At 42.3% G+C, this 13,379-nt stretch overlaps 3 protein-coding genes across 3 annotated transcripts; 1 reads left to right on the top strand and 2 right to left on the bottom strand.

The window, feature by feature from the left end:
• Window positions 1–9,498: 9,498 nt before the first annotated feature.
• BKA67DRAFT_542208 (uncharacterized protein) lies at window positions 9,499–9,924 on the top strand (the record flags this gene model as incomplete). The annotated part of the gene is made up of 1 exon (XM_046101070.1): window positions 9,499–9,924. The coding sequence occupies one exon, from the start codon at window positions 9,499–9,501 to the stop codon at window positions 9,922–9,924; it is 426 nt and encodes a 141-aa protein (XP_045951751.1).
• A 1,654-nt stretch (window positions 9,925–11,578) lies between these two features.
• On the bottom strand, window positions 11,579–11,997 carry BKA67DRAFT_587237 (uncharacterized protein). The gene has a single exon (XM_046104309.1). The coding sequence runs from the start codon at window positions 11,856–11,858 to the stop codon at window positions 11,673–11,675; it is 186 nt and encodes a 61-aa protein (XP_045951750.1). The 5' UTR covers window positions 11,859–11,997; the 3' UTR covers window positions 11,579–11,672.
• On the bottom strand, window positions 11,848–13,379 carry BKA67DRAFT_670861 (P-loop containing nucleoside triphosphate hydrolase protein; the record flags this gene model as incomplete). Its single annotated transcript, XM_046108682.1, has 7 exons — window positions 11,848–12,017; window positions 12,057–12,293; window positions 12,324–12,381; window positions 12,544–12,625; window positions 12,656–12,713; window positions 12,804–12,895; window positions 13,361–13,379. The coding sequence occupies 7 exons, from the start codon at window positions 13,377–13,379 to the stop codon at window positions 11,955–11,957; spliced, it is 609 nt and encodes a 202-aa protein (XP_045951749.1). The 3' UTR covers window positions 11,848–11,954.

Below are 13,379 nucleotides of genomic sequence, written 5' to 3'. Positions count from 1 at the left end.
TATATTAATTAAAATTTTTATTAATAATTAATTTTTATTTTATTAATATTAAATAATAAAATTAATAAAAATTAATTTAAAATAAAAAGTTTATAATATTATAATTTAATATAAATTTAAAATATAAATTTAAAATATAAATTAAAGAAATTTATTTATATATTTATTATATTTTATAATTTAATTATAAATATTATAATAATAAAAAATATTAATAATTATATTAATTTTATAAATATTAATTATATATTAATAATTAAATATATATTTATATATTAAATTCTTATTTTATAAAATATTATATATTTATTTTATAATATAAAAATAAACCTTTTAAAAAATTATTTTAAATTAAATATTTAATTTAAATTTATAATATATATTTTAATATAAATATTTAAAATAAAATATTAAATTAATATTTAAAGTTAATATTTAATATTTAATATATAAAGTTTAAGGTTAGGGTTAAAGGTTAGGGTTAAAGTACTAAGCTATTTTAATATTTAGAATTAATTAATATTAAATTTAATATATACTTTTAAATTATAAATTTAACTTCCTTTTATATTTAAAAACTTTATATAATATAATTTAACTTTTAATTATTTTAATATAAGTTTTATTTATTATTTAATAACTATGCCTTTAAAATACATTATTATTTAAGGTTTTAATAATAATCCTTTACGCACTTATATAGTTCATTAATAAATAAACTTAAAGAATTCACGGATAATATTATATTAAATCCTTTTATTTAGAAAATAAGCAATTATTATACTATATATACCCGTAATATCTTACCTCTAGTTTTATTTATAATTATTCCTTACGAATTCCCATAACTTATACCGCTTTTAACGGCGCGAATTCGCAAAGAATTCCTTATTAAAGCAATATAAGTTATGAAACAAGTAACTATTACGATATATACATTAATAATGTCATAAAAAAGAGGTTTATACATTCGTTCTTTACGAATTCGTATACTTAAACGGTATATAAGTCACGCGTATTCGCAAAAAACAAGCCATTAAATCTAATTAAGCCTGTCTATTATGCTAATGGCCCGGGTATACCGAGACTATCGAGTATTAAAAATATATCCAATGTAATCTATTTATACTAGAGCGAGCAAGCCAACGTTATTAATTATAAAGACATATAACCGGTAAAGCTACGATAAAGGGCGGTGTCGGTAACCTAAGTTAAGTGTCGACTTCTTCGTCGTCCTTACTTCCGCCCTTATTATTATCGTCACTTTTATTATTAACCTCGCGACTTCTACAATTAGACTTACTATCACTTCCAGTCTTAAAGTTATTATCGCCGCCGCCTTTATTTATACCCTCGCTCGCGTCTTTATTAGCGTCCTCGCCATTATTATCGCTTATATTATTTATAACCACTTCTTATTCCTATAAAGACATTATCTCGACTAACCGAGCTTAGTCGATCGGGATAAGGGCAGCCTTCTTTATTACACGCTTGCCCTTTATTTCCCTGGCCATGTCTTTAACAACCTACTTCAAGTCGGTAATCTACGCTAGGACGTCTTTCTATGCTTATATATACTTAAGCTCACGGGCCGCCTTTCGCTCGGCCTTCTTCTATAAGCGGAGCTCGGCACTACTTTTACCGTCGTCATCGGAATCTATATTAAAGTCCATATTAACGGACTTAAACTTCTTCTTCTTACCCTTAGAGGCCGACGCTATCCTGGCTTGCTAAATAATCTCCCGGAGAGTGCGACGCACCCATTACGCATTGACTAAGACGCGGGCTTCGTCGCCTAGTTCGGTGTACGCCTTACCGATCTAGTTTATATATAGGCTTAGCTATAACTACTTCTCGGGTCCCTTCATGTCGTCCGGGAGCTATAACAACATAATTATAATAGTAAAATAAAAGCTGCCCAGCATATGGTAGCGGTGATCGTTATATTCCTATATAATAACGGGGGGATCGATGTCAACGGCATTCTAGTAATACCGGTTAAATGACTAGGTTAACATGACCTTTATCTACTCGTACGCTATAATACGCTATAGCTCTGGGTTAATCAAGTAGTCGGCGTATAGCCATCGTTTCGGAGCACCTCTATAAACTTCCGGTATATCCTGTCCTCTTAGAGATTATAATAACTGCCGACTACCTTTATAACGATTACCTGGCAAATTTTGGTCTAACCAATACGGAGAATACGACCTATCGCCTAGATAAGGATAAATAAGTTCTAGAAGAATTATATAATAAGTATACGGTGGTAACATGCTTGTAAGTTAAGTCCGGTAACGTTAGTAAAGGCATTGATTACAAAGGCCGCCATCTTAGTATCTTCGTTAATAAAGTCGGCAACTACCTCCTCCCTCTCCTAGTACTATCTACGGCACGGATAGAACTTACTTCCAGCCGACCTTTTCTAGAATTAAGACGAGGAGCCTATAATTAGGTTAGCGACGTAACGATAATAAAAGACCGAACCCCATTCCCTACGAATTCGCAAAGATACGGTCCATTAACTTATCGTGCGAATTTACGTGGAATGGATATACGGTACAAGGACGCGGGATGTGCTATACTAGGCCGAAGACTTTTATAAGAAGAGAAACCGTGGGCAATTCCATGCGAATTCGTAGAGAGTTAAGCGGTAAACGAGAAACGTACGAATTTACACGAAATAAGCGAGTACGAGGTGGTAAGGAATATAGGAAGGGGGAGGGGTACTTACTACTAGTAGTACTGGTTATCGATAACGATAAGCGTGCGTTCCTTGTTAGACCAATTTTCGTGAACCTTGCGCACGATACGGGCTATTATAAGCGACTTGGAAATGGCCTACCATACTATTTATGCTCGCTCGACTAGAGGCAGAGCACGGGTTTTTTCATACTCGCACAATAGCCAACTATACGTAAGGCCGCCATCTAGATTAAGCTATCTCATCTCGTCGACCTACTCTACACCTAGGGCGACATCGCCTATAGCTTTAGCAGCCCGTGATTTGCCCTTATTACGAGAGGCAACTATCTATTTAAGTCCGGAATACGCCCTAGCTACCTCTTTCTACTTAATCCCTGCTAACTCTAAAGGCGTAAGGTTAGCCTTGCTAATAGCGTCCTCTTTAGACAACATGTCCACGGTTCGGAGGTCGAAGCCTAGAAAGACAAGCTGCTTATATATATACATGTTTATACGGACGTCGTCTAAGTCGCCATCCCTGGCTTCGCCGTGGTCCGGTAACGTGTCTTACGGTACGGCAGGTCCGATATTAAGCCCTATAGCGAGGTTATTTATTAAATACTCGACAATGTTTTTGTCCTCGGTGCCGTTAAAACCCTTAAAGGAGAGCTCCTCTATAACAACCTCGTGTAGAGGTATACTAGAACCCGGGAAGTATTCGACTGTTCTTGCCGGCTAATCGTCAGTCGCCGGGAAGGGGACCTTAACGGCATCTCGTATCGTCCGTCTCGTCTATATATACCGGACGGCATGGCTGTAAACCTTATCACTAAAGTCCCCGTTATATTCCTTATCGGGGGCCAGTTTCTCCGTATAAGCGTAGAGGAGGACCTATAGAGCGTGGCCAGTCTCTACACAGTACGACCTAACGAGGGCCATCTAATTTAGTATCGTTCTAAAGGCGAAGATAAACGGATAGTTTTTGCCGGCATCCATATCTTACGTGTAGTTAACGCGGTCCAAGTCGTAATGGTCGTTTAGAGAATCTAAATAGACAACCTCGCCGAAAAGTAGAGGTATAGCTATAGCTATCTGGTCCAGTAAACCTTTAATATCACTCAGGCGGTTCAATGTAAGCGTAGCGGTCATAAGTACTGTTATGTCGCGAGGAATGAGCCTGTTCATCCTAGATACCATTGACTTTAGATTACGCAAAGCCTAGGCTTCGTCGCAAATAAGTCTCCTAAACCTAAACTTAGGCGTAGCACTAAGGTTGAGGACGCACACTGTATACGTGAATATAATCTTATCAGATCGGGCCTTGCCGCTAACAGGCTGTCCAGCGTCATAGATGTCCTCGAACTACTGTGCCTCCCCCTAGTCGAGATTATCGTCGTCCTAGTATTCGCCACCCGATACACTAGCCATACGACGGTTACTCGGATCAATCCATTACACTTCGTCAAAAGTGTCACGTAAGGCTTCTTTATCGTACCCGGTTATAGTCCTCTTGTACGTCCATTTACACAGAGCAGTGGAATAGGTGGTGATAACTAATTTAAGGGCATTCTACGCGATGTTAGCATAGGCTCGGACGACATATAATGCTCGAGAGCGATACGGAGATTTTATACGAATTCGCAGAGTAATAGGCCCCTGTTGCCGCGCGAATTCGCATGGAACGGTGGATAATATCAAATAGTAAAAATACGGTGGAAGGGACTAGCAGTAGGGCATAGCGAGCAAGCCACGAGCGATTCCATGCGAATGCGTAGAGAAACCACCCCCTATCGCCGTGCGAATGCGTATAAAATCGCCGACAATATCCAATGGCTGGGATATAGTAAAAGGGTAAGGGATTACTTACTCTAGGGTCGCCAGTCACTGTCTCATAACGACTGGTCTCCGCGGTCTAGTCTGTCCACTTGTCGACTATACTAGTAATAGTGGCGCGTATGCCTTTGAACTCGCCGGGAGATCCATAGTAAGACAAGATGTCGATGAGTCCGCCGAAATACTTAAGGAGCTCGTCGATTGTCTGGCTAATAAGCCTTGCGGTAACCTGTAAACAAGTAAGCCGAGCCTTAAATGCTTTACTTACCGCTTTCTTTTTACATAAATCGAAGTAGTGGAGGATTATAAGGGAAATAACGGTAATGGTTTTGCCAGTCCTTATATCATTAGCCAAAAAGGCGCCTTGTACGAGAGATTTCTCTTTTAACTAGAGGATATATATATCGACTAGCTAGTAATATATAACCGTAAACTCTGGGTTGCCGGCGGGGTTAAGCTTTAGATGCTTACGCTAGGGCTTGTTAAGGTCGAGGTTAAAGGCTTCTAACACTATTACAAAGTCGTATTCCTCTGGTAAGGTGGCGTTTATCATCTTGTTAGAAGTCTAACTACTCTTAATATGCTCGTTAACCTTTGTAATAGCTTCCTAAGAGGTTATGTCGCTAGCCTCGGCAAGAACTTGCCCTAATCGCTTAGCTAGGGTCTTTTACGAAGCCATAAAGCTTCTTATAAAGGGATCTTTCGTCTAAATAAAGGCCTTAAGAGCGGTAACGCTACTCTCGTCCGGCTTAATCACTTAGACTTCACCAAAGTACGGATCCACGCCGTTAAGTACCATTTCAAGGGTAGTGCTATTAATAGGCGGAACTAGCGGTAAGTCTATCCTGTCCCGACCCTTGCCCTTTGGTTTACCCTACTTCTTACGCATATTGGCTAAACGCCTCTAGTACGTGTTACGCATCGAGTAGATAAAAGTAAGGCGTTAATTATTACTATCTATACGCTCTAACACCTCGTTAGGCGTGGCTACCAATACCTCCTTAAAGCCGACATTGGCTACTAAAGCGCTCTAGAAGGCGATCTAATCCCTCGTGGTAACGGTATAAAGCAACTTTTCGCCCTAAGTAGCACTCATTACGCTAGTAAGCTCAAACACCCCAATGCGCTATAACTCCTAGATAGGGCTGTTAGAGCCTTGTGGCCCATTAATAGCCTTGTTATCGGCGCGTCGGCGGTCGTAAAATGCATTTACTACAGCTAGTATAACAACCTAGTGGTCGGCATAGTAACCATAGTAATACGGTTTTACAAGACCCTTATTACCTTCTTTGAAAGGGTACCGGGCGGTGCCGTTATAATCGGTGGCGAACTTTAGTACGACTAACACATTAGCCAAATAAGTTATAACGAAGTGGGTGTAATAACGCTAGTTCATCAAGTAGTACGCTATATTAACGTCGCCATTACGTATATGAAAAGAGCGTGGCTTAAAGATGTCTCTTATTACATAGAGGACCTTATAAACACCTCGATCCTTATATTTGCTTATAAAAACCTTACCAAGCTTTTCAAAAGCGGGCTACGTACTAAACAGAGCCCAATTATTTTTGCGCAAAATAGCGAGCGGTCGGAACAAGTCGGTAGTTATAAAAATATTAATATAACATACCGTCTAGCTAAGCCAACTTGGTAAGGAAACAGAAAATGTAAAACGAGGGGTGTAAGGCATAGCGAATCCTTGCGAATTCGCATAGTTAAAGGGTATATAAACGACGGGAATTCGTAAGGAACAAGACAAAGCCATGCTAATATACAAGACCGGATAACGGCGTATAGAAAGAGCTAATAAGGCTTACGAGCCGATAAGGGCAAGGTATAGCGAATCCTTGCGAATTCGCATGGTTAAAGGGTATATAAACAACGGGAATTCGCAGGGAATAAAATACCGGGACTATAACGGTACTCACCTTCAGTGTCGAGCCAGGTAACAAACGCCTTAAATGTCGCAAAACCATTAAGGGGAGCATTAAGGCCTACTCTAGGTGCCTTGGTTCGGATGACGAGCATAACGGTTTGGCCTTGGATGAGAAGCGCCTTGTCTTTCTTAAAGGCAGAAGCGTCCGCTTCGGAAGGCAAATCGGCGGTGAACTTAGGCTCGGTCCAAGCCTAGTTATAATCGTACCACTTATTAAGGACCGGGATATCCTTTTTGAACTGTTCGATATTCTAGAGGTCGTAGTTAAGATAGCTTACGCGGACTGTGGCGGCGTATTAACTATACTTAGCTCCGTACTCAGCCTTAACAGCGGTAACCTGTTTATTAGTAGCGGGTGCCTAGTCTGTAACTTCGATGGCATCGAGGTTTATAACGTCCGGATATTTAGAAGTTACAAATGTATAAGTTCTAGTGTCGATATAGTCGTCCACTAGCTCGTCGCTATCGTGCTCAGATATAACAGCTATAGTTTTGGCCTTTTAAGGCCTACCACGCTTCCTAGGTTGGGTGCTTATGCTCCTATATACATGTTAGCATTATACATCGTGTATTATAATAAGGCTTGATAAACCCGGAGGCATTTCGCTTTCGACGCGGTATCGTAGGAATCTTTACGAATTCGCGCGGTAAATTGTACGGGAGCGGGAACGGTGAATGGAGATCGGGGCCGGTACTATGGCGATACGGGGGGCGATCGGGTAAATGGCGGCAAGCGGTGGTCAAAATCGGGACCTAAGCTGGCAAGGTTCGGGGACGACAAGGGAGAAAAAACGGTGATATAAAGGTATAAGGATACCACTAAATTATCAATGGTAGGAACAACCATTTAATCGCAAGAATTCGCACGGAATTAGTAACCGTTCCATTGCGCGAATTCGTATGGAATCATTGAACTATACTCACCTTATACAAGCTTAACAAATACAAATAGTGAGCACCGACACCGTATTTACTATTTTATCTAGAATAGACTATTATCGGCTTATTTCGATTCTCTCCCCACTTTCCTCTTTATAATAGTCATATCATCTTATACATATTAAGCCCATTCCTAATTTATAAAGTAGGACACCTTATCATTAGCTACCCCGTTACGCTTATAACGAGTATAATAGTCTTGTATACTTATATACTACTAGCCATTAGCTAGACGGCAACTTAGGCAAATACGCATATTAGCTTTATCACCCGGAGCGGCGGATAGCATTCCGTGCGAATTCGGGCGACTAATTGGCCGGTAGTAACCATGACTTAGTATACTCAAAACACTCCACTTATTATATAACTAGCTACCGCCCGACTCTATGCCGCCTCTCGCCTAAGTCTCGCCCCCATTTGCCCATAATCGGGCTCACATGTACACGGACCTTTACTTTATTTTCCGTACGAATTCGCAAAGAATAGCGGCCTCCACCGGTTGTTAATGCCGTTAGGCCCCGGGAATACTTCTGGAAGAAAACTGTGTATAATGGCTATATGAGCCAGTTTTACGCTATGTCGTTCTAAGACCCACTATATCCTAGTGTTACATTTAGAACAACTAAGCACTATATACACTATCGTAAGGCTAAACACTTTAAGGACGAGGAGTCCGTAGCTTATATCGCTAGCTTGTTAGCCACGTAGCCGTTAAGAGCCTATTATCGAGGAAGGCGTGTTAAGCCGTTTAACAAAGACGAGTGGGCCAAAGTTAGTCGGGACGTTATACTACGGGGTAACATGCTCAAGTTCACCGCCCGTAATGTAACGATAATAAGACGGTAATTAGTCGCGACTAGAAATGCAAAGCTAATTAAAGCTAGCATAGATAAGGTATAGGGCATTGGTTTTATAAAAGACGAGGCAGAGTATTATCCTTGGTCACGGTGGGGCCAAAACCTCCTCGGCATTTACTTAATAATAGTACGTAACGCCTTAGTAGAGGCAGAATCTAATGCTTTAAATTCTTTAAGGTCGCCGTTATCCTCTAAAGATAAGTTGTTAAATGAGGAGGGCTTGGCTATTACATAAAGGGGCACGGAAGACGAGCTATTACGTTCTAGTTCGGAGGAGTCTGGCTAGGAAGTGGCTACCGCGGAGGAGCTACCGCTCTTAGAGACGGTGACCACTACTCCTCGTATAAGTACTCCTACACGTCTACTATTTCCTAAGTCCACCATTCCTAATTCTCAAGACGACACACCCGGCAAGCTTAATCAGACACCTAATATACCCAAGGCAGCTAATTATACTGCCTCGTATAAGCGTAAATTTAGAGAGGGGCAAGACGTGGTCGAGGTAGTTATAACCAATCCGGCTAAGAAACGGAAAGTTAACACTCCGGAGGGTAATAAAAAAGATAAATCCTCCGTCGATATTATTAGTGTTACCACTAGGCCAACTACTAGGGCTATGTCTAAGGCCAAAACTTTAAACAAATAACTAGGGCTATAAGCTATACATAACGGTACAAGCGATACGGGTGTTATACTATAACGCAAGATATACGGTAACGAGAATCCGTGTAAATTCGCACTAAATTAAGGGAGGGATAGCATGGTTTGGTTTAATATATAGCCCGTCCGTATCTCTAAGTGCGTATATAAGGCTAACGCGTAGTTTCTTTTTAGCTAATGGAATTCATAAGTACGTTTATATAAACGGTATACTTCGATCCTTTTTATTTTTGTTAACAATAATGCCTTATACAAGATGAAAGAACAAAAACGTAAATCCGTGCAAATTCGCAGGGAATTAGGGATTACGATAGGCTTACGCTGGACTTATACAGGCAATTTTAAGGCTAATTTATAATGTCGAATCGCTATAATCCGCAAATTATTCTAAGTCTATAACGTGCTTAAATAGCGTTTATTGTTATTCAAAAGACAATGATAAAAGGTTACGTAAAATAGTAATTACCTACCCCGTTAAGTCTATGGCCGTAACGATTCTTTACGAATTCCCACTCTAGACTATTTAACTTTCGGGCCCGACTCTATCCCGGCGCGCTTCCCTAGCTTACATATTGTGACCCCGTTACTATGTATTCGGGCGCGATTAAGACCCGAGTATCTTCCGAACCTAATCCGACAAACACCACGGCCTGGCGCCTTCGGCCTACGCGAATTCGCACGGAATCTCCGCTAGGCGGCCGTTACCGACCGTTACTAACCAAGATGTCAGACACTGACGGCTCTATCGCTTGCCCTAGTCCACGTAAGGGCCATCCTACTTACGTTAGAAAGGGCATTCCGCCTTACGCTAGAAAGGGCATTCCGACCTACGTAAGAAAGGGTCTTATAACGTACGCTGGAAAGGGCCTCATGTCTAGCGGCACCCTGCCAAATAAAAGCGATGAGGAGGGTAACACCTCTAATCTTATACGCGTACCTATTCCGCGTAACGGGAAGGTAAACCCTAACACTCCTAAAATGAGCAAGAATCCTAAACGTTACGGGTATTACTAAAGAAAGATATTAACGGTAAAGGGGAAACTAAATCCCTTTGTCGTCTGCTAGAGGACGCCTTATACGTGAGATTATATGCTCCTTCTCGATATCGACTAATTATGTTAGCCGTTATATGCTTAAATGCCAACCGCGATAATAAAGGACGCCTCGTCGCTTAAGGACAAGATAATACCAAACTCGAGGAACTAGAAAGCGCGATAAAGGCTATTAAGGTCGAGGCTACTACCCTTAGTAAGATTATAGTTAGCCACGATAATAAATTCTACTAATACGATCCTACGGACGAGGTAAGTTATTATACCAGTCGTGCATAACTTCTATATTAACAAAACTACAGTATATACAAACTTAGTTAGTCGCCGCTAAACGCGTATTAGAGTATTACCGTTCGCTCGATCCTAATAGTACTAAGCCTATAATAACACGTCTAAAGGAAGCGACCAAGCGCAAGATCGAGGACGTCTCCTCTACTAAAGACGACGAGTTTAAGCGTATAGTAGCGTAGCGCATATTTGCTAAACAAGACCGAATCCAAGAGTTATAAGGCGAGTAACGCCGCGACATAGACCTTTTATTATAGCTGCAAATTGCTAGGCACCCATTTCTTGTATTATCTACGTTAATAATAACGCATACATCACTTGTATAACGAAGGGTGTTTCGGGGGAGGGGGGGGGGGGGGGGGGGGGGGGGCGTATATAGTCACGGAATGGATTTCCATGCGAATTTACACGATACCCGTTAATTTCTACTATTCGAACTTCGGTACGAATGTGCACGGAATGCCACGGGGTTCATAGTTTGGGTGTAATAAGATTTGTTCGTATTCTCTTGGCCTAGCCGTGAAATCTAGACTATAATAATGCGATATTCTTTTTCCTCTTTTAACTAAACTGTAAGGGGTGTAGTTTATAACATGTGTTAATAATGCGGCGTAAAGTAATGTATAACGCTAACGTTTTAAATAATCTTTGAGTAATCCGTGCGAACGCGTATAGAATGTACCTAGCTTCCTTAGGCGAATAGTTTCCTTATAAAATCACTTGTCTCTAATAGTTAATAACGAGGTGATTTATGTTCTATATATATTATACAAGTTACCGTATTTCTAATATAACTCTCTATATAAATAAACATAATTAACAAGTTTCTAACTTTCCTTATTTAACCCTTCTTCTTATCCACCTAGTTATACTATCCTCCCTTTTCCCTTCGTATATATCTTTTCCCGTCTTTTCTCCTTCCTTATACTCTTAGCTCTTAATTACCTATGCCATTATCTCCGGTCGTAAACAGCGTATAATAAGAAGTCCGACGTATAAGATCCCCTTATATTAATAAGCCTCCCTATTATCATCTTCCTTACTAATGTATTCTAATCCACCTTACCCGTCTTACTTCTCTCGCCATAAATTACACCACTCTTACGGTATGCCGTAATGGTAATAGCTAGCAAATGTCTCTATATGCCCTCGTAACTTAAGCCGGCCGTTAATCGCCTTAGGGATGAAGTTCTTCGGCAGCCTGGACTCTAAGTTAGGGCAGTTAAGTATGTTATGTACGCTATCGTAAAGCGGTATGGGTACTAATCGGAGCGTAGCTAGCCAACCACATACGGAGCATTCGACTCGGAACACCTCGTTTACTAAGTCCTTAAATGCGCGTATATCGGCTTCCGTCTACTAGACTGATTGCGCTCGCTATTAACGGAGATGTTATACGTCCCTCTCGGATATACGCACATCTTACACTGCCCTAAGCAGCCCTACCTTTAGCTCTTCTTGTTCCGAGCCATCCCTTACACTAGCGTCCATTCTAGACCTCGCACTCCCAAAGCTGCTCGTCTCTGCCCCGGCCTTACACACGTCGCATATTTGCTCCCCTTCGTTACAGCCTCCCCTCTCATCGTCCCCGTCTATAATGGAGCTCATAACCCTTCGACGGCAGGTCAAACCGCTGAAATAATCCCCTGACGTATACGGGGCGAGGGGGTCCGCCTCTTCTCTCGCTCGCCGGTACCGCTTTAGCTACGCCTCCCCTATAAAGGCGACCGCCTCGCTCGGCTTCCCGTCTCGGCCTGCGCGCCCGCTCTGTTATGCGTAGTCTTGCATTCGGTAGACTAGGCCTACATGGACAACCAGCCGCACGTCCGGCACGTCGATGCCTAGGCCCATAGCGTTAGTCGCCACGATGACACGCCCGTCCCCGTAGCGCCCTAGCCGTGGCTCGCCCGACATCCACGCCTTTAGCAAGTGGCTCTTATCCTCTTTAGTGCCTAGCTCCCGGTAATAGGCATTACACCTAAGCGTAGCAGAGAGCAACTTAGTGGCCTCGACCTTAGTATAGTAGATGATCACCTTAGCCGGCTACGGGTACTCCTCTAGCTTGCTATCGACTAGGTTCCTAACTTGTTGTTTAACAAGCTCTGGGGTATATAGCGGCTTAACGTAGACGCTATAGCGGATGTTAGTACGCGTCGTACCATCCTGGAACATGGTGACGTGCTCGCGGGGCTAACCACCTAGGTGTTCGATAAACTCCGCCTCGCTAGCTAGTGGTAACGTGGCCGTTAAATAGACCATCTAGACACTAACCAGGCTTAGATCCCCGAGCTACCGGAGCTTTGGTCTAAAGTCCTTCTTACCCTCTAGGATAGTGTAGCATTCGTCGACGACGATCCGGTCTAGGCGCCGGCTCTCTTATAAGAAGGCCAGATACGTATAGAAACCCTTAGTTATGGCCGACTCGGGCGTTACGAACACGATCTCGGCCGCCGCGTATGGTTGCTAAACGCTCCACGTTATTATAGATATGCCCATCCTTATATAACGCCTCTCCATGTCCCCTTATAGGGCCACTAGCGGCACGACGACTACCGTGACCCCGCCAGAACAGACGGCCGCTAGAAGCATAAAGCATAGGCTCTTGCCCGCGCCCGTCCTTATAACGGCCACGATCGGATTAGTTCCTTATAGGACGGCCCGGATAACGGGCTCTTATAAGCTGCGGAACTCTGCCTCCTCATATATCTTGGTCCGGAGCCACTTGTGGATGTCCGCTTGTCGTAGCACTTGCTAGCGCATGGTCTACATCCGCTCGTTCTCGCTCTAAAAGAGCGACGGGTTCTTACGCTTATGTCCTAAATGTAACGGCCCCCATAATGGCTGTTCGGTAACGGACGGAAACCCTAACAACCGATGCCAGTCCCGCGAGATGGCCCGGAACTACTCCCGCTTGTCCAACGTCTTAAAGGCGGCTTCGCTAATAAGACGGGCGTAAATGCGTCCGGCTAGATGGCTGTCATGACCGGCCTACAAATCCCACGCGCTGCTCTTCCCCCGATCCGTGTCGAATATGTCCTTGTCGTCCTCGTCACTAGTATCCTCCGCCTTCTCTAACAGCCCCTCCCGCGCATCCGTTCCGAACCACTTACGAAGATAACGTCGAGCCAT

The sequence above is a fragment of the Truncatella angustata genome (genome assembly GCF_020726525.1).
Source record: "Truncatella angustata strain MPI-SDFR-AT-0073 chromosome Unknown BKA67scaffold_12, whole genome shotgun sequence".
NCBI classification, from domain to species: domain Eukaryota; kingdom Fungi; phylum Ascomycota; class Sordariomycetes; order Amphisphaeriales; family Sporocadaceae; genus Truncatella; species Truncatella angustata.
This window is presented reverse-complemented; position numbering and strand designations above follow the sequence as displayed.

Coding starts and splice junctions, on each gene's coding strand:
- BKA67DRAFT_587237 (XM_046104309.1), bottom strand. CDS start 11,858: ATGAGCTCCATTATAGACGGGGACGATGAGAGGGGAGGCTGTAACGAA.